Source organism: Sinocyclocheilus rhinocerous, unplaced genomic scaffold (genome assembly GCF_001515625.1).
Source record: "Sinocyclocheilus rhinocerous isolate Xijiao unplaced genomic scaffold, SAMN03320098_v1.1 scaffold1233, whole genome shotgun sequence".
In the NCBI taxonomy this organism is placed as follows: domain Eukaryota; kingdom Metazoa; phylum Chordata; class Actinopteri; order Cypriniformes; family Cyprinidae; genus Sinocyclocheilus; species Sinocyclocheilus rhinocerous.
In genome coordinates this window covers 388,672-410,421 of record NW_015639524.1, presented here as the reverse complement: position 1 = coordinate 410,421, position 21,750 = coordinate 388,672, and the positions used below count along the sequence as shown (strand labels likewise).

Here is a 21,750-nt window from a genome sequence, read left to right as displayed (position 1 = left end):
GTCGCGCCTCCTTTATCCTTCCGGAGCTCCTCCGTGAGACTCGAGACCGGTGAGTGGTGCAGGTGTCGCTCATTATCAATTACTCCACTGGCCTCGCTCCGTTCCCACGGCTCTCGGCCCCACCCCTACTCGTCACAGTAACATTCTGTCCTGTTGTAAATAGGTAGCCAACACTGTAAAAAAAAATCCGTAAAATTTACGGTAAAAAACCGATAGCTGTGGTTGCCGGAATTTTACCGTAAAAAATACTGTAGCAACGTTTTAGGTTTTACGGTTTTAACTTAAATTTACAGTTAAATACCGTAATTTCATTAACTGATATAATGTTAATATACCAACCTATTGAAGTACTGAAATCTGTTTTGTACCTTTGTAATACACTGATAACCACCAAATGCAGGTGGTGATGAGAAAGTCACATGATGAACCAAAGCCCATCACAAGCAGCTTTTAAATAATAACATATATAGAAGGTGCACAGTGTCATTCACACAAACACTAAACACAATCATGGTAACACACGACTCTTAAAGTTATTTCAACAAAACAACATCAAATTTGAAATGTAATGCAGGGAATTCTGGGAATGTCAATTTGCGGTTATTCACTGTAAATTATACGTTTTTTTTCACTTCCAAAAACGGTATACTACCGTAAAATTTATGTCCAATACATGTAATGTCCAATACAGTTTTTCACCGTATATAGTAGGGGAATTTACTGTTAACCATTTAACAGGTTTTTACTGTAGCATTTTTACAGTCTTTTACCGTTAAATTCACGGTCATTTTTTACAGTGAAGTTTTGTGTGAGGAACCTGAATTGGGTCTATCATTAGGACCACTGATCATGACTCAGTGAAAGAAATATAGAGCTAAAGATATTAAGGTCTGAATAGCTGCTGTAAGATACATAATATGAGCAAGGCTATTCTTGCCAACTGGACTATTTGAGTCCAAGAGAGAACGGAAGTGCTCTGTGGTAACCGGATCAAACAAATTATTGAAAAGATCTGATTCAATGAACAGATTTGTTATAAATCAGACTTCATTATATTTCTCTCATGAACTGTTGTGAATCATTTTAATGAATAATGACTTAAATTGGTCTGTTGCACAAAGCTATCATGGCTTTTTTTGATGTTTTTTTGACTACTTTTTTATTATTATTATTGTTATTTATGACAATTCAAAGTGAAACTTTATTTCAAAAGTAAAACATACACCATTTTTCACCCCAGTGCAGTCACTTCCATCATACTGGAGGGGATGGACCTGTTGTGTTCCACAGAAGAAAAGAAATTCAGGTTTGAAATGACATGAGGGTGAGTAAATGATGACAGAATTTAATTTTCGTATAAACTCTCCCTTTATGAAATAGTTCACAGCCTTTCATTCATTAGCAAACTATGCTTTTTCCAATGACAAGGACAGTTTCCATCTTCTTGAAATTGCAGGTGGATTCAGTGTGCATCTGAAGACAATTTATTCAGTTTTTTAATCAGTTCAGAATAAACAAAAGGATTGTCATCACAGCCTCAAGGACGTGAGCAGGTTTGTTTACTACAGCCTTCGTATTTACCCAATAATTGAACATAAAATCTATCATAATTAAAGCAATTTTTTATTAAACCCTTGAAGTAACTTTCATAAATGCCTGGAATCCAAAGGAAAATGACCAGTGGGGATTTATATCTAGTAATTATCTCTTACCTTAAGGATACTGTTTCACATCACGTGACTGTTTAAATTCAAGGTCCAACGTGTTTTCTGACCACAGCGCTTGATGATGCTGTTAATGAAAACAAATCAGTCCCACGAGTGATTATCATACAGCAAGTTGTAGCCTGGAGGCAAATCAAGTTTATTCAGGAAAACGACCCTTTCTAACCTATTCCTCATGACATATAGCTTTGAAAACAGTGTTTCCAGAGGGCAAACGTAAGACACCGGGAGGGATGGAAAATTGCAATAATCCTATTCAGGGGTCTCTCAGCGTCCACTTACCCACGGCCATTATTGCAAACCTGCACACTGTCTACCAAGAAATAACAACGAACACAAGTGCAGATGGAGTACTGTGCTTACTCAGGGTAATTCAGTTCATTTTGGGAGCAAGCAAATTGCTCGGTAAATATACTTACGCTTGTGTGTTGGTTTGTTTCCTGTTCTTTAGTTGTTTTTTGACTTGCAGGGTACCTTTAGACTTCTTGTTTGCGCATGACGCATTATTTCATTCGCATGATGCATTTACACATTTAGTACAACAGCACTACAGTCACAGTTTAATATTTAGGACACAGAAGACTGTTGAAAATATCCTCAGAATTAGAGCGTTTTATATAAGAGATTAGAAGCCAGGATCTGTGTTTCATTGGAACGATGAGTCAGAACATCCATTACTTCAGTAAACACTTTTGTCTTTTCTGCCTCTCTCTATCTCTCATTTTCTCTTTGAAAGCTGAAGATGTGGTACTACCTGCTATAAAATACGATGTGTGGGTGGTTCAGTTTCTATAGTTCATGATTTAGACAATTTTGCAGACTGGGATTTTTGTTAATACCCATGTAAAATACAGGCTGTTCCCTTAATTGACTATGGCGTAATTTAAAAAAATTAAAATAATACTGTGGGCATGGCAACAGCTCATGATGAAGGACACAAGAGCTTTAATGAAAAGCTACTCATGTTGTTTACCCAATAAGTTAATTCAGGTTACTTTTCCATTATTTGGCCATGAACTGGATGCTGCTGTTTATTGACAATGCTACACATTAAAAATTAATTGTCTTTTAGCTGGCACAGTCTTGGGCAAAATCAATTGAACGATGTCTGAAAACGCAGTATGGAATAAAATCAGGTTTAAATAAATGTCAGACTATTTCGATTGCTATGGGAAAGTGTGTGTCGCTGAGAAACCGCCATCATTAGACAAAGATGAGAAAGATTGACGTTTGGATAGTGACTCTAATGTCACAATTTTCGAAAGCCATCTCCAATTCTAGGTAGCAATAACTCGACAAATAGAGACAAGAAATCAAATGCTGCAAAAGTGTGACAGGCTGTTTTGATAATGCTACTCAATTCAGCCCCAAAGCCATTTTACATTTTAATGTGTTTAGATTGAAATGAGGGAGACAGAGCCAACACAGATAAACACAGATGTGAGGAATGAATCTCTAAGTTAAGGAGCGGATTTAAGGAGGTAGCATTAATTAATACATTAAAAAAACAACGGAAAAACGCAGCTGTTTGCAAAATATTACCAACTAGCTTCATCGTCATCATCACTGCGATCGTCCTAATCACTATTGTATGCTTGCTGTTGGTCAGAAAGTGAAGTATTTAGGTGGTGTTTAGCGTTTATGAGGTTCTTGTGTGGGCGACAACGCTGATTGAGGCTGAATGCTCCTTCACTGCTGTTTGAAACAGCGCGGTGGGAGGCGAAATGTTTCAAAATGTCAACTTCAAAATTCCCAGGGAATCTGACACCCACTGCGGTCTGTAATCCAGGTTATTACCAGCCTTCACTCCCCCATATGTGAATCATTTTCTCTTTTGGCATCAGTACAAATGGGTTGATTTGAATACAAAGTTGAATAAAATATTGCAGTGCAGAAGGGCAGAGAGGACGGTCAAATCATAAAGGTGATACATCACTACTGCGTGCATTGTAAATTCTGCTGCAATATGACACTTTACCTGTAGCATTTTTAGATCAAGTTGGCTTTAAAAATGCATGGAAGGTTTCAGTGTTAACAGATTTAGCCATGATAATCTCATGACATGTATTAATGGTAATTTCAAAATCATGTCCGCCTACTTAACACTTGAAGTATTTTGTTTGCATACACACACAAGATTAGATAAACAAAATGGATTTTCTTTCTTGTCACATCAAGACACAAAAAGCAGTGTGACTGATCTACCAGTCAGTGCTTTATTTTTTTTTTCTCAACCTTTTTAGTTTGGATAAAGCTTCACCCACTTCACATGTTCTCGGGTTGCATCAAGTAAATGAAATACTTTTCTTCTGTAGCTATGCAGAGACCCACGGACACCCACTGTTTGTCTCCTGACTGTATGATGCAAACAAATCTGGCAAGCCATACCCAAAGATCAGCAGCTTCAATCTAGTTGGCGGGAAATTGGAGAGTACCAGTCTGGAAGTGAAGTTATGTTTACAAGGCATCGGACTGATGCAATAAGCACTTTTAAGGGAAAACTAATCACTGAATTTGACAAAGCATGCCAAGTCTATTATATGTGGTCTCAAATATTTCAGTCCCTGCTGGTAGATGCTAGAAGCACAACATTTGTACCCAAACAGCATCTTTTTTATATCGATGGCCATTCAAAAATGTGTATTTTTGTTCCAAGCAACATTATATGTCTATATATAATGCTGTTTGCAAAAAAATTAAAATTAAAATAAATAGTAACAAATTTGTCAGATATATGTTGCATTCAATATATATATTTTGCTGGCTTAATTTATGCTGCTGCTGTTGTCAGTGCCGTCAAAAGGTTCAGAGTACTGAATTAACATTTGTTGATCTCACTGTGTTTGAGATTTGTGTGTCATATGCATCTCATTGCAACTTTGGGGTTTAATATATTTAATATATTAGAAAAATATGTTTGCATCTAGTTTTAAAGGGGTCATATGATGCTATTTTAAAGATCATTATTTTGTGTATTTGGTGTAACAGAATATGTTGACATGCTTTAATGTTCAAAAAACACATTATTTTTCAAATACTGTACATTATTGTATGTCCTCTATGCCCCGCCTCTCTCAAACACGTCGTTTTCAACAAAGCCCCCTCCTTCCGACAAGCGCAGTCTGCTCTGATTGGCCAACTGTAGATATGTGGGGGCATGTTAGAACGAGGCGTTTTAGGTAGGCGTGGTTGACTCTTAACTTTTATAAAGAATATCTCTTTGGATTTGAGACTTTAGTCTTTGCAACTTTACAGATCTTCTTTATGCACCAAGAGCTTGTAACACTCCAAAGAGAAATGAAAACTTGAAATCGCATCACCTTTAAGAGGCAATAATGCCATGTCATGTAGTGGGCTTTGAAAATCAAACATAGCGTTTGTAGCTCCTTGCATGGCTAGATACTAAAGAATCTTTAATTGCCTTGACAAAAATTTGTAAGTTCATTAGATGAACAAAACATTTATATTTTCAGTTGCTATACTAAAAAAATGTGGTGTTGAAATAATTTTCACAACAAATTAGAAAGAAACAAAGACGTGTGTGTGGATATACAATTTACAATTGGATAGTTTTTATTTCTACAGGTATTTGTAGACCTAAATAAGCTAAATGAACTATTAATATAGTATACTCTAATAGGGAATATCTTGCAAATGCTGCACACAGTAGCAGATTTGACCTGTTTTAATGCATCCAGTCCTGGATTTGGTGGCTTAGATGGTTTCACTAAAGATTCTTTAATTGCACACAACAATTAACCTGCTAACTGAAACCCAAAGCACATCTGTACCACTTTACAAGCACTCATCACGCTCACGGGTAAACATATCGGCCACACTTTTTGAAATCATGCTTTGTCAGGAAAACGCATGCAGAGTCGCATCCAACAGCTTTCAAGGACGAATCGAGGTGAGGCCAAGCAAACGGAGGCTTAATCGTTCAATCATACCGTACTGTAACACTAAAAGCATTGCACCGCAGCCTATATAAGTAACCTTTCATGCATGTCCCATTTATTATATGCGACAAGACCTTTGCATTCCAAGGCAAGGTGCTTTAAATAAGCTCATCCCCTAGCGCTGGGATTGCACAAGCATATAACGGGAATGTGTAGCAGGACACCTGCCCACGGCAGCCACAGTCGTTAAAAAATGATCGCTCAGAACATGGGACGCTTCATATGGGAGCTCTCCATGTGATTCAGTGAGTGCCTTTATCAGCGGCAGCTGCAGTTCCCCTCACAGACACTCACACTGCCTCTCTAAGCACGAGAAACAAGGACGTCCTTCTTTTGCCTGGAAACCAGAGATGTTAGGAACCTGCAGTTAAAGCCTCGCTGTATCATTACTGCTCAACTTTAATTTCTGAGGAGTTAATCAGCTTCTCGAGACATCTGCAATCGCCGTGCAGGTAATTACGACCTTTATGTGTGTGTGCGAGTGTGTGTGGAACGCGAGCGTTTGGCTTTTGCTCTATGTGGGATTGAGCGGGAGCTGTCCGCCAGCAATGGTGCTGAAATCAGCCTCAATGAACGAGGAAGAGATTTTGTTTTCGGCACCTATCGGGATCGGGAGTAAATACTAAAGCGGGTCATTTTAAGGCATTTATAGGCGTAAGAAGACACTAAGAGCACAGCAGCGTACGAGATTTACCCGGACTCATTCATCAGCCAACGTTTCGGTACATTCGGACTATTAGCGTGTGGGTTTGATTCGGATGGATGAGGGAAAGTTTACAGACAGATTAAGGGATCCAGTCATGCCCTGTACTGTAATATAATCTATTCCAACAATGCGAAACGATCATCACAATACGATTTTTGTCCCCTCAAATGTTATTTTATATTCAGGTTGCAATGTAATATTGCCATTGCCCTCGAGAAGAACAAACGCTCCCTGCAGATTTACTTCAAATGTACACGATGTATGCTTGTCCCAGAGCATGTCATTAACGCTATTTTTTCTAGTGAAGGTTAAGTTACTTGCAGGCACCGTTAAGACACTAATTACAATGTAATGTCCGTGGTAATTTTACAACTCTGCACTTTCTGTGAACTGTATGCGAGGTATATTGACCTTTACTGTCCTTCATATGTCGCATCTTGTGAACTGATCGGCTGGATAGTATTGCGTATGCCATGCATTCACTATTATTTAGTCTTTAGTAATGTTTTGTCATATAACCTAAAAATGCCTTCATCTGTGACACCTACAAAGTTTTTGATCCAGTCAAACACATTATTTAATATTACAAAATCACACACATACTCAAATGAACTATTTTTACGGGTCAAGTCAGAAAATAGCTTCTTCGGGAAAAACTGCTCACATCCACTTCTTTTTTTACAGGGAATAGCTGTTTATACAAACTACGTTTTTGCTATTAAGTAATTGTCTGTTTCACATTGTAGATCTGGCGACAAGGAACTACTTGAAAAGCTTAACCTGAATGTAATATTTCGTTGAAGAAGGCAGGAATAAAAAGCCATCATCATGAATTTTGTTATGAAGCAAGCGTTGGGAGGTAAGTTTCAGACTGTCCCGTTTCTCTCTCTCTCACACACACACACACACACACACTCAGGTTTGTTTTTGTGAATTGTGGGGACATTCCATAGGCGTAATGGTTTTTATACTGCACAAACCATATTTTCTATTGCCCTACACCAACCCTACAGACACACACACACAGAGAGAGAGAGAGAGAGAGAGAGAGAGAGAGATAATAGACTTAGAGCAGAAACTATACATTCATGCAGTAAGCTTGCACAGCAATACCATTATGTTCAGTCTGCCTATGTATTACCTTTCGCTTGGCATATATGTCATGCACTGCTCTGTATTTACATACACATGGAAAGTGAACCAAGAGTTGTTTTTTTGGTTTTTTTTGCTTTGTAGTAGTGTTTTCCTATCTATCTTAGTCTTGCGTAGCATATCTTCTAAGTAAAATCGTGAGGTCTAAGATAATATTGTGATGGATTAGAAAGCACTTGATCTGTTGGTATGGTATTTGGTCACAAACCGAGGTCGTGAGTCTTTGCGCATTTCAAAATCTGCCGCAGCTCTCTGTTGTTTTCATGACAAGGGGGTTTGTTTTCTAGTTGGAAGCCAATTCAGATGTTTTTCTCTATTTATTTTATTCTCTATAACGTTTTTAATGATCTTTTTGTTCATTATTATTATTTCCATTTTAATTATTTTTGCAAGACATATATTATATCCAGACACACCAGAATTGACTATTGACAATGTGCTCTGCTGTGCCTAATCAAAATAATAACAATTCCATAAATATTGGCATTAAATATCCAAACAAAACGCCATCTTAATGTGTTCCATTAATCTCCTTTGAATCCGTAATGAGGATTTTATCTGTCTCACTCTGTACGGACTTCCGCTCGTCAAAGCACTTAGCCCCATCAAGACTGAGATTGACAGTCCAGTCTTGAGGGATGTCACGAGAGCAGGACTGCGGCAGTTGATTAGCAGGGATGTGCTATAAAAAGGTGGCGTACGACCTGTTTCATTAACCAGCTGCCGGGGAAAGCAGCCCATGAGGGTCCTGCCCTAGTCCACTTGCTCCATCGATAAAGAAAATGAGTGAAATCCACCGAGCTGTACCAAAAGGGATTTCATCCTTGAGAAGAGAGTCTGGTCCCCAGCTTCATGTTTACTCCCAACTTTCCTCTCATGTCCTCTCATGTCCTTTTCTAAGAGTATCAGTGCGTGCCTAAGATAAATTGATCCTGGCTTCAGATGTTTTTGGATAATTATGTTTTTAAAGATTTCAAGTCGCCTATAACTAGATTTGCATTTCCTGCAGGAATTACCAGTGCTTGCAAGGCAGCAAGAGAATAAGTTTTAGGTTAGCTTAGTTTCAGGCTTCGGCTCTTCGCAAATGATGATCACTCTCATGGTGCGTCTTGTTTTCAGTAGGCTGCACACAATAATCAGTCATAAATGGTTAAAGTATCCATATTATGCAAGTTCATAAATTCGTTTTTGGAGTCTGCTAGAATACATTTACATGATTTAAAGTTCAAAAACACATTGTTTTTCTCATGCTATACACCCTGAAACACCCTGAAACACCCTGTTTCAAAACGTATGCCTTTAAAACGCATCTTTCTAAAAAAGGCCAGACTGTTCTGATTGGTCAGCTTACCATATTTGGGTTTTAGCTCCCGAGGTTTCATGAGCAGCTGTAAACGTTTCGTTTCATAATTGATGAAGTTTGCAATATAGAATCAATAGTGAACTGACTTGAGCTGAACAATGACATTATTATACATAGCTGAATTGAGCTTGTTTCATAATTGATGAATTTTGCCATATTAAATCAATAGTGAACTGACTTAAGCTGAATAATGACATTATTATCCATAGCTGAATTGAGCTTGTTTCCTAATTGATGAATTTTATACAGTTATTGAACTGAACTGTATCAACACTGAACTGACTTGAGCTGAATAATGACACTGTTGTCTTTATTAGAGCTCCTTTACAGCAGAATTTGAATTTCTCTCATGTTTCATGAAGTTCATACTACAAAGCTGATTTGAAACTATTTGTATTGTATAAAGCACGATATAAATAAAGGTGACTTGACTTGGCTTAAATAGTAGTATATCTTTGGTAACTGTGGTGTCAATTTTAGAAGTCTATACAATCTTTATTTGCCCACCATACGAAAACGTTTTTCGGCGGCCATTGTATAACATGAAAAAGAATGAAAAATGGAATGGCTACAAGCAATGAGTGTTTCCCTTTGGTGTGAACTTTTGTGGTTTGTAACTTTGCAGATGCTCAAACAGCTATGTTAAACACTAAAGGAAAGGTACAATCAAATAAACATTGAAATATATGCAAGGAAGACCAGGCCAATCATAATTAAGTATGCAAATTGATACATTAAAGAAAACCAATCCCGTTATACTAAATAAATGGAAGAGGTTGTATGCATTTGCTCGAAAGCTTTTATTGCATCATTCAGATGCATCCATAAATGCATTACTATACTGGCCCAGTTCAAAACTGCTGCTGTGGGAATTTTTATTTTTTTTTGTATGCTTGCAGTCTCCACCGTTGATTGATCCTGTAAATCATGGAACAGGCAATCTCCATTTGCCAGCAGCCGTTTTGACAGGCCCCCACACACGGTTCTGACCGACATTAGATAATAAAGCTCAGGCTGAAGTGAAATAATGGGCCTGTCTGGCTCAGTAAGAGATTTAGAGGCAGCGGGTCAGCATGTGGCGAGAGAGTTCGGCACTAAAGCTCACGGATGTACGACTAATCACGGTTATGTGAGAGAAATCTCCTGGGCATCCCTGCAGCATCAGCCAGAATGCAACCAGAATGGGAGGCCACCCCTATTCACACATGCACTCTCACACTTCCTCATCTCACTTTCTTGCTGAATTCCACACACATTTGTTTTCTTTTCTTCTAGCTTGCTTAGTTGGGTTTTAAAAGACACTAAATATTTAGTGATATCGATTGACTGCACTGACACTGTTGGATGAGAACAAAACTTGAACTGAATTGAGCTGAATAATGACACTATTGTCTTCTGCATCAAACTTGTTTCATAATTTATGAACTTTAGACTGTTGTTGAACTGAACTGGACCAACACTGAACTGACTTTGGTGAATAATATTTTTTTTTGTGAATAATGACACCATTGTCTATTTAGAGCTGCTTTACAACAGAATTTGAATTTGTCTCATATGTTTGATGAAGTTTGCATCATTAGCTATGCTTCCATCTACATATTTTAATGCAAATTTTGGGATATTGCATTAAAAAAGCTGGATGGAAATGCCAAGATTTGTATAAAGTTTGGGATACTGCATTAAAAAAGCTGGATGGAAATGCCAAGATTTGCATAAAATGCACATAAAAAAACATATGCTCTCCAATTGAGGTAGACAATTTTTTGATCTGATAAGAAAACATACGTGCATAAACTACAATGGAAACACATTTACCAAATAAATTCCTTGATGCGCAACAAAAATTTAATGTGATTTTGCCTCGCCAGATCATGTGATTGGATCACTGGACCAACCAGCTTACCAGTCTCATTGCACACCATCTCAAAATGTACTCGAAATGATTTGGTATAATTACCTCTGAGAACTGTCTCATTCAGTTGTGTTCCTGAAGATCATCTGCCTCCGAACGCAACATTTTTTATTGCATTTCATAATTTATTTAGAGGAAAAAAGAGGCACAGCCTTCCCCGGTTAGAGCAACTTCTTATTATTAATACTTTACGCCAGTTTCCCAGGAAGTGACAATTTTGTTCAAATTGAAAAAATGGGATGGAAACATTGCTTTATTTGCAAATGTTTTATGCGATATTCTAATTTTATGCATAAGTTAAATTTTCAACTCTGGATGAAAATTTAGCTATTGATGCTGTTATTTTCCTGTTTATTACCGATAAGCTGCTTAAAAAAAATCTGTATTTTATAAAGGGCTCTGTAAATAAAGGTGACTTGACTTGACATACACATACATTTTTGCAGTATTTCCCTGCTATAACTTCCTCCTTTTCTCCTCTCTTTGCATCTCTCTGGCTAAAGCAGCTCGGTGGGGTGGAAAGAGAGTCTCGAGTAGAGTTGGTCAGCGTTGTTAATAAGCTCGACATGCCTGACTGTGCTTTAATTTTTAAAGTTTGTTTCCAGGTTTAAATAGCAGATTTTCAATGTGCTTTCAGGCCTCACTGTATATCTAATTTTGTTAATTTGGATGCTCACATTTGTGGTAAATTAACACCTCTTGTCATTAATATGCAGAAGCTGCTCAGTTGAATCCAATTTTAACAACTGCGCTGAGGCGTTCGGATCTGAATCAGATCACCTTCACACTAGCATCAACATTCTCGTGCTTCCTGTGGGGTTCTGCCGGGCCACTCTGACAAAGGGTCATACATTAGCGTGGGTCGCGGAAATGATTAATCTAATCAAATGCCCAATTTAGTTAACTTCAAGTCAACTGAAATGAACTAAATTGAGTTCTATTGAATTGATGTCTGTGCAAAACTGTGCTGTAATACCAAAGCACAGCTGTCACAGGGGTTAATTTGCTTTACCTTAATGACGGAACAAATTAATCATGTGAAAACAAGCTATTACTTATGTCATGTTTTCCCATTTGAAGCTTCTGTCCTGTGGTGGCAGGGCATATCAAAAAGCTCACCCCTTATTATAAATAGCCAATAAGCTTGGTTGTAAGTTGCAAGAAACTTATTCTACTTTTATTAAGAGCATTTTATTGGACAAAAAAATAGATTTTTGTAATGCAAAATGTGTATAACTGCAAATAATAATAAATAAATTAATATAAATATATATGCAATATTTAGAAGTACATCAGCATGGGGTTTTCCATCTTTTTAATGCCTAAAGCAACAAAATATGATGATCCTCTTCCTAAAATCAAAAAGCAGCTCTATGTTTTCATGCCTAAAGACCCATCTGTGTGAGAAAAACAGTAGGGGGGATATTAAAAAAACAACAACATGTGTTTTGTGAAATTAATTGGCTTTTATAGTGTTAATATACTAAAGACAAGCTTTTTATTGTTTAAATATATATTCATACAATATATGACTCTTTCTGCAGGTTACATTTTTACAACAGCAAAACAAGTGACAGTCTTTATGAGAAAGTCATTGAATCAGTTTAGTCAATCGATTTGATCACTCAGGACTGTGTGTTTCAACAGTTCTGAATCCGCAGAAAGTAATTCTAAACACAAGAAGGTCTTTGGGACAATTGATTTTCCCCCCATAATTTTTAATCCCATAATTTGTTACTTTTAATCTTATAAATGTTAACCTTGTCATGTCTGAAATTTTCTGCACCCCCAGACCCCAGTTTAAAAGTTCTTGCACTAACATATGATGACCTAAAAGCAAACAGACATGAACTAAAACCCAAACCTTTAAATGACCACAGTAACAATGTGCATCAATGATAATGAAATTTGTCTATCTATATTTCCGTGTAATTTACAAGGGAAATCAAAGCCTGTGACGTCAGGAAGCCCAGCTCTATGCAGCACCAGAGCTGACGCCTATTGATTTATGTGTTGACCTATAAACGACTGATCACTTGCGTTCAGCCGGCATGATTCTTAACCATGTAATGAGAAGAACGGTAAATGCAATGTGCTGAAATCAATACGCTAGCTGAGATTTTCAGCTGGAATCAGACAAACATTAAACTGATTAAAGGGCTTTTAAGAGCTCTTAGAGCCAAACTTATGGACTAATCTGACAGTCATCAAGTTTTAATTGTAATGTGAGCCTCTAAGGTGAGTGAAGGAAATCAGGCAGAGGAAGGGCAATAAAATCTAGAATGACCAATGAACTATTTACGAAGCATCCTCAAAGGGATGCTTTGCCATATTTAGCTAACCTTTGAGGATGATTCTGCCCTCAAGGTAGCATGGGTTTTCAAACAGGGTCAGCGGAAAGTTTGAGATGAGAAATTATAATATTTATTGACTTTTACATTATTACTTAATACTTAGATAACATGTACATGATATTTCATTCTGTTAAAAAAAAAACAGGTCTAAAAGCATGAGAATCGTGATTATTATAGCCGATGAGCCAGGGCGACGGGGAGGATCTGGGATGCCGCGGTGGAGCTGGAGTGACAGAGTACTGAGCAGGAGCCGAGGGGATGAAGGAGCCTGATGGAGCCGGAGGGACGAAGGGACGAGGCGAAGCCAAAGGAGTGGAGTCCCGAGGCGCAGGATGGTCGACACCAGACCAAGGCGGAGCCGGAGGGACGCGGGAGCTTGGCGGAGCTAGTGGACTAGAGGAGGGAGCTAGGAGCCATGGTGGAGCCGACGGGTCCACGGGCTGAGGCGGAGTCAGGGGCTTAGAGGCTGGAGGCGGAGTCAAGGGAAACTCCAGCCACGGCGACGCTGGAGGATGGCAGTCCCGCGGTCCCGCTCAAGGACCATCTTCGGACAACAGCGCTCTGCATGAGATGATCAAACTGGCGTCGTAGAACGCACAGAGCGCAGCGTCCGGGTAGCTGGTTAGAGCAGCGAGGACCAGGAACAGTCTAGTATGGCCCTCGAGCAATCTCTCCCCCTGCTCCAGCAGGAGGATGAGGTACTCCGGACGGGAGAGGGGATCCATGGAAACAACGGAAACGAAAAACACTGAGGAAAAAACGGAGGGAACACACGGAGGTAACTGTATTTGGTCAGGTTGTATGACTGAGTTTCTGCGCGAGGGCGCCCTCTGGTGTCCAGTATGAATGAAACAGACATTAAATGTGTTTATAGCGCTCAATAATAGGCAATCCATCCTATTTTGGGTATTTATTAATTTTTTTAAGTATCGGTTCAGGCACCGTTTAGGCACCGGTACCGTTTTTTAAAAAGTATCGATTTGACACCGGTATCGTAAAAAACCCAAACGATACCCAACCCTAGCGCTCGCACCGTCCGCGGCTTTCTCCCTCGTGGCGGGCGTTGTTGCCGGCTCACACACATTGACTGACGTCATTTGCAGCTCCGGCTCCGTGGCAATCCTCAGCACTGTCGCTTTGTGCGGCGATGGCTCTCTGTCAGCGGTGGGCTCGGGCATGCGCTCCGCACATCTGGGAGATGGTGGGCTGGGCACTGGGTCGGGAGTGGAACTGGCGAGATTCTCCTGGGAACAGGCAGGGAACGGAGATCCATTTCTCGCCAGTGTCCACTCCACAAAGGCGGCGAAATTCGCTCGAGGACCATATTCGGACAACAGCACTCTGCACGAGATGTTCAAACTGGCGTCGTAGAATGCACAGAACGTGTCGTCCGGGTAGCTGGTTAGAGCAGCGAGGACCAGGAACAGTCTAGCACGGCCCTCGAGCGATCTCTCCCCCTGCTCCAGCAAGAGGAGGAGGTATTCCGGACGGGAGAGGGGATCCATGGAAACACAGAGTTAACTGTATTCGGTCGGGTCTTCTGTCACGATACGCTGGAGCATGGAACGAGGAAACGAGGAAACGTGGCGATTTCACAAAACGAGAGTCTTTAATAATCCAACAGGAGACATGGAACACAAAGAAGACATTCACAACAAGTAGACCCAACGAAGGACTAAGGAACAGACAGGAACTAATATACACAGGATAATAAGGAACTCAGGTGCAAGGAATCATAAGGCAATCAAACTAAAAAAGAACAGGAAAAAGACCATATAAGGAAACACAGGAAGAACTATGGGGGCAAAACGGGTCCAAAAGTCTGACAATAATCTCTCTGTTTTATAATATGTTTTATTTATAACTTTGAAAAATCATTTTCGCAGTGTGTTACATTCTGTTTTTTGCTGATTTTATTTTTTAATCAAATTTAATAAATAAATAATATATTTTAATATTTTAAATATTTTAATATTGACAATATATATGTATTTGAGCAATATCACACAAGTAGCAGTGCGATATGGCTGCACGGCTGTGATTTGGCTGTAGGCCTCACTGTATTATGTAGAGTCGAGTATTATGAGAGAGAGATAGACTGAGCGAGTGTGATTACCTGCATCTTATACAGCATTCATTCTTCAGCTCAATCTCATATTCACAATAAAACATTAGTTTGAATGTCCGCTGAGGAAAGCGTTATCTTTGTCGTACTATCCTTTCAACTGTTAAGGGTGATTTCTGATGCTCAGTGCATGTCTTACAAGGTGTTGTTGAAACTAAAAATAATTTCCTTGTTTACAAACCTGATTCAGTCTCCTTCAATCTAAAAGTCTTTACTGCTGACTCACTCATAAAAACATTGCCATCTAATTGCGGAATAATGTAACTAAAATCCCTATTACGAACACACACAATGTTTCTCAATACCACATACTGATAGTAATGAAATACTACTATTATTTATATAAAATATTGTTTATTGAATAGAAATTGACAGTTTTTCTTATTTCATAGAAATATAAACAATCATAGAAGTTGCTAGGAAATTCAGTCAAAAGTACAAAGGCAGCGCTCTGATATACAGCACTAAAGTTATATAAAATATAACGTTATGAGACTTTGCCAGTCAAAACTATTTGCTCTGGAAAAAAGAGATCAAAGACTGCCTGTTAGATTTGCCCAAAACAAATTCATGTTTAACCACTATAGAGACATCAGAGCCAGCTGTAAATTCCAGAAGAACTGGCCGAGGTAAGGTTGCTCTCGGTGGGTCCATGAGGGTTCATCAGGGCGTCAGGCCGCTGAGCTTACATCTCCGAAAACGTCGAAGCAAATTTTCAAATAGGCTTTATCTTTATTAACAAACCGCATATTTGAAGTGTAAACAACTACATTCTCTGCTAAAAATTCCATTCCATGACACAACAACAGTATTATTTATAAAATTATAGTGAATTTTGGTGTCCACCATGACACTCGCTGTGAGAAATACTGCAAGCGGAGTGATAAAAACAGTGAAATGGTTGAAGTTCTGTTATCACTAGAATAACGCATGGCTGGAAAAAGCTCTCAGCCAATCAGATTCGAGGACCAGAAAGAACTATTGTATATATATACTGTATATATATATATACATATAGCCACACACACACACACACACACACACATTATTATACAACCCAAGGGCATTATCATATTTGGGGGTCAATGGCATCAAAAATTTTGAAAACCACTGGTGTACATCTTAGTAAACCTACACACACATCACCAGACTTTTCTTTCTTCATGCATACCTTCACACCTGTTTTAATGGCTCTCCAGGACCGGATGCAATATGTTTTCCTGTCCCTCCTGTAGATACAGTAGCATAGGAAACAGTATTGCTGTGAATCGTGCCTGACCTTAAACCTCGTAGCAGAACACAGTGCTCTCTCGATTTCTTTCTCTTTCTCACTATCTCAATCCATCTCTCTTTCGGGTCAGTAGATGACCACATGCTAAGACACATGGGCAGGTTCTCTGGCTGTAGGTTTCTGGCTCTGAGCTGCAGGGACTACAAGTGTGCAATGGCCCTTTCATTTCCACACAGAGAAAACACCTGCCATCATGACGAACACACACACACACATATCCGCAATGCACCAATGCATGTATCAAATTGGCATTGTGATCCATTTGTGTGCAAATTATGTCATGTGGACACCTTGTCAACACATCAATTCACAATCAATGTCCATTAATTGCCAAGTCACATGCGGTGACACATTTGCACACACACTCGTATGAACGCACATTCACATACAGACACAGCACAAATGGGCTCTGTCCCCAGAATGACCGCGGGTTAGATATCTGGTCAAGCTGCAGCCATTCATGTGTGTTACAAATGGATGAGTCATGACTTTGGAGTGGCCGATGGTCCTACACGATGCCATGGGGCTCCATAAGGTCTTTGCCAGTTTGACACGGCAAGCACACTTTACTGGAGAAAAAATGGAAGTGAAATGATCTTCATTAGTAAGCAATTCAAAAACACAGAATCATTCATGAATGAAAACAAATGAGAACGTCATTGAATAATTAATTTAATCAATGCTTTATTAACAAGGTTCGGGAGGAGCAAGTTCAGATAATCAATTCAGCACAGATTGATCTCGTCAAGATAATCAAATTAACTAGCATGATATGTATATATATATATATATATACATACTGTATCTTAAACTATTAAACTATTCTCATTCCAGACTAGGAATGTGGGGAGGGGTGGGGTGGGGGTTCTCTGGATTCAGGCTATATTTCAGGCTCGGAGCCCTCCCTCAGGGCAGCACGCCAAATATGCTTACTATTTACTCAATCCGATTATATGTACAGTAAGTGTGAACTCGTGAAACAATTCTTTGAGAAACACTGATTAATTTAGTAACATAAGTGACAGTCTTGATGAGTGAGTCACTGAATCATTTCAGTCAAACGATTTGACATTTTTAATTTTATTTACAGTTTAAAAACAAAATCTACAACATATTTCTGCAAAATTTGAATGTCCATCATGTCTAAAATTCTATACATCCCAGCTACTAATGAGAAGCAACAAATGCTCATCAGTGTAATCAATTAGCTCTCACTTTGTACTGTGCAGTTATTGATTCAGGCAGGTGTCAGTATTATTAGAAAGGTCATCAATATCACTGTCATAAACTATTAACGTCTTTCACCTCATTTCCCCATCTCAACATATAAACTGAAATTTGATTATCAGAACTAAATGAATATTTTATAAGAATCAGCATAAAAAAATAGGTAATGCTCTCTTCCCGATGCACACATGGTCATTACTGCCTCGCCTGATATAAAAAAGTTAAAATAAGGAAAAAAGTGATTTAGTACCTACTGACGTGGCTCAACGTTGTCCAAATGGCCCCATTAAAACCTGTTTGACATTTCATTTCTTTGATTCATTACAGGCAACTCTCAAAGCTCTTTCTTCAACTGTTACTTTCCCCCTGCAGTTGGCCTAATAATAATCCAGTGTCATGATACCATTGTGAGGTTAATCTTAGTCATAAAACAGCCCGGCCCAGGGAACAATTATATTCAGTATCCCAGAGCTCCTCAGTGAAGATTATTATATGTCTGCCGGCGTGACAAAAACTATAAAACATCCTTGTTTTAAGACTTTTTTTTAGCTACAAAACATCTGACCTAAATTAGGAATATTCGAGTTTAGAAATAAATCCAGACACAATAAACTCAGGATGTCTCTTGAGAATTGAACAGACTCTAAATAAAATCTCAAACTAATGAGTGAAAGTTAACTCCTAACACCCATAATGTTTTGTGCAAATTACATAAAGGAACCTCGGCAAGCAAAAAATAGGTTGCCGACGTCAGCTGTTAGATAACCTTGACATGCCATGCTCTGGCGGTTGGGTCTCCGAGCTGCTATCCGGTATCCCTGCGAGAGAACTCCATCGCTCGCTGGCACAGGGCAGAGGTCTTTTGGCCGATACGCCGCTTGCCCTTGACCGCTGTCCAAAATGGCGGTCGCGGCCCAGCATGAAACTCTGGCAACCTTTCTGTCCCTAGCAGAGTTAATCCTACAGTAGGCCTGGAAAGGTTGTAAGCCATTCCCTTTCCGTGACTGCGGTTGCAGACGCTACTTTCTGTCGACTTTTTCTCCAGATCTCATCAGTTATGACCCACAAGCTGGTGTGGAGGTCTATTAAGCAGTCTGGTGCTTTTGTGATGAACTACTAGACCATTTGTCAGTGTGTGTGTGTGTGTTTGATACGGAGTGTACGTGTGAACGGCGGTAGACATTTGGTCTGTGCCGACAATAACACCAGAGATCACACTCTTTAATGGAATGTCTTTTTCGGCCTCATTACCATAGAGATGGAGTCAGTCCTTTTATCAACAATACAGAAACATGCTACAAGTGTGAACGCTCATTAATTAGAATTTTTTGGTTGAATCTTCTGTATTTGAACTCTGAAAATCTCTCTCTTTCTCTCTCTCTATCTCTCTCTCTCGCTCTATACGATCTGGTCAGGTTGCTTTTGGTTCTTTTAGGGTTCTGTTTGTTCAAGCTGATACAACAGCAATACAGTGCACAAATTTCAATAAATACAGTGGTATATTTGCCTATAGTATTAATATTAGTCAGGTCAGATTGAAGGAGTCACTCTTGTGAGTCTTGAGTCTTGAGTGGCTAAAAGGAGAGGGGCTGAACAAAACAAAGACGAGTATCTACAGTGCGTTTTCGTCATTGCTAGGTATTTTTGGCTTCATGTTTTCTGGCAGATGGAGTCCAAACAACTTCAAAAAAATCTGGTCCCTGAAATACCAAAGCAATATTAATCCCAAAGACTATCTTTGTTTACATTGCAAAAAAAATAAAAATAAAAATCTTAGAAATACTCATTAAAAAACCTACTTGAGCAGCAAAACTGCATAAAATATTAAGACTTTTCAGAAAATATATATCTTAAATTAATGTATGTATGTATGTATATATATATATATATATATATATACACAATCTCAAACTACTGAATGGTAGTATATACATTAATAGTCATATTCACATGACAAATCTTCATACCTTATTTTTTCAAATGCCCTCTCATATGTGTCACTATGGACCTTACAGGTAACTTTTATGATTTGTGTGCCACAAACCAAACTTAAATTCTAAAATAATGATTGTTTTCAAACAGGTTTCCCAAATACTCCTACGTTCTCTTGGCTGAGCCAGAAGCTGACATGTCAGAAACACATGTTTTGACAGCGCCACAAGTTTTTACACACTTCAGGAAGTCAACCTACCAATGGTTTACTTATAGTTGTCACTGCACATTAATCTAAGAAAAAAGCACTTTCACATGAGAATAATTACACACTTCGCCTTTACGGTCAACTAGAGTATATAAAATGTCACCAGCACATATAGAAACAAAAGCGTGATACTCTCAGTGGTTTCAGACAGAACTGGATCCCAGCATTACCCCAGCTTCCACTGATGCAGACAGCAGGCTATGTCATTTACCATCTGTCACAGGGAAATTCCTTCCCCCTCTTGTGAAAGTTGTAATAAATGTTCTGTGCCTTAAGTGGCTAAAAGGAGAAGGGCTGAACAGAACAAAGGCGAGTGTCTACAGTACGTTTTGATCACTGCCAGCTATTTTTGGCTTCATGTTTGTGGGCAGATGTTCAAACGACTTGAAAAAATCTTGTCCATGAAATACTAAAACAGTAGAAATTCCAAATATGATTCTATGTTTACATCACAAAATTTTTTTTAATAAAAAGATATATATAAAAAAGGGAAAATACCTCTTAAAAAGACAATTTTGCTTGTGCAAAACTGCAGTAAATATAAAGAATTTTCAGAGAATATACCTTAAATTATTGTACCTTTCTTACTCCATTGACAGTTTTTCTTAATATTATAATACACACACGCGTGTGTGTGTGTGTGTGTGTGTATGATTTTGGAAAAGTCAAACACTAATTAAGAAAATATTTTTTTAATTGATTTTTAAATTAATGTAAAATTCCAAAGCATATAGAGAAATAAAAATTTTCTATTCAGCATCTCTCACCACTTCCTAACCTGGTGTTACACACCCACTAAAATCTATTCTAGGAGAGAGAAAGAGAGTGGCCTTGCTTTTAACAAATGTTGTATATGAAATTGTGCAGCACGCAGTCACTGTGGTCCCTGTGACACTGGTGGAGAGTTATGGCCTACAGTGACGCCATTGCAAAACCATTCATCACGAGAGCAACGTTAGGAATATAAAAAGGGAGTCCATGGCTTCCAAACGGGGTTGTGTTCACAATAATACTATGGCTGCAAAAGGTTGCATGCTTCTCAAAGCATAAGCTTTTAAAATATTTTAAAACTTTCAATAAGTCAAATGGAGTTAAACATCAAACTTTTCCATTTGGTGATAGGTCAAAAAATTATTAAAGCTACAATTACGTTTACTTTAATAGAAAAAAGCATCTTTTCTGAAGGAGTTTTTTTTCTCCATTTGAGTTGAAGGTCTCAAAGCAAATCTTGTGTTTCAGTATGCCTTCAGAGCGATACCCACGTGGTGAAGGTAGGCGTCAGAGAAAAAGGGAGTAGTGGGCGTCTGAAGAGGCCTCTGCTGACCTACCAACATTTACAGAGTCCCTGCAGAGCTCCGCCAGAAAGCACCACCTCCATCTAAACAAATACATCCAGCCAGTACTGAAAGCCAGGGAGGGCAAAAGCTGCCAAACACACTTCTTCACTTACAGCTGACTTTTGCTTAATGCCTAAATGCCTGTCTTATTTACAGCCTTATATAGCCTATAGCCTTACAGCCTATATTATTGCCTTATTTTTGTTCGTATATCGTAGTGTGTAATTAATATATGCAGTGTGTGTGTGTGTGTATGCATGAAGTATTTATGCTAATTCTGCTAATAGCAATTATAGTAGGTTTATATACTGTATATATATATATATATATATATATATATACTGTATATATATATACACATAATATATAGTTATAGTTCTACTTCCAAATAAAAAACCAC

At 38.5% G+C, this 21,750-nt stretch overlaps 1 protein-coding gene across 1 annotated transcript in view; it reads left to right on the top strand.

Moving 5' to 3' along the window:
• Positions 1-5,881: 5,881 nt before the first annotated feature.
• The window catches only part of LOC107751330 (complexin-1), a 53,600-nt gene continuing 37,731 nt past the window's right edge, over positions 5,882-21,750 (top strand). The window contains exons 1-2 of the mRNA XM_016567011.1: positions 5,882-6,135; positions 7,136-7,248. Of these exons, the coding sequence (XP_016422497.1) occupies positions 7,218-7,248 (31 nt within the window). The 5' untranslated portion in view covers positions 5,882-6,135; positions 7,136-7,217. The remainder of the gene's footprint in view (positions 6,136-7,135; positions 7,249-21,750) is intronic.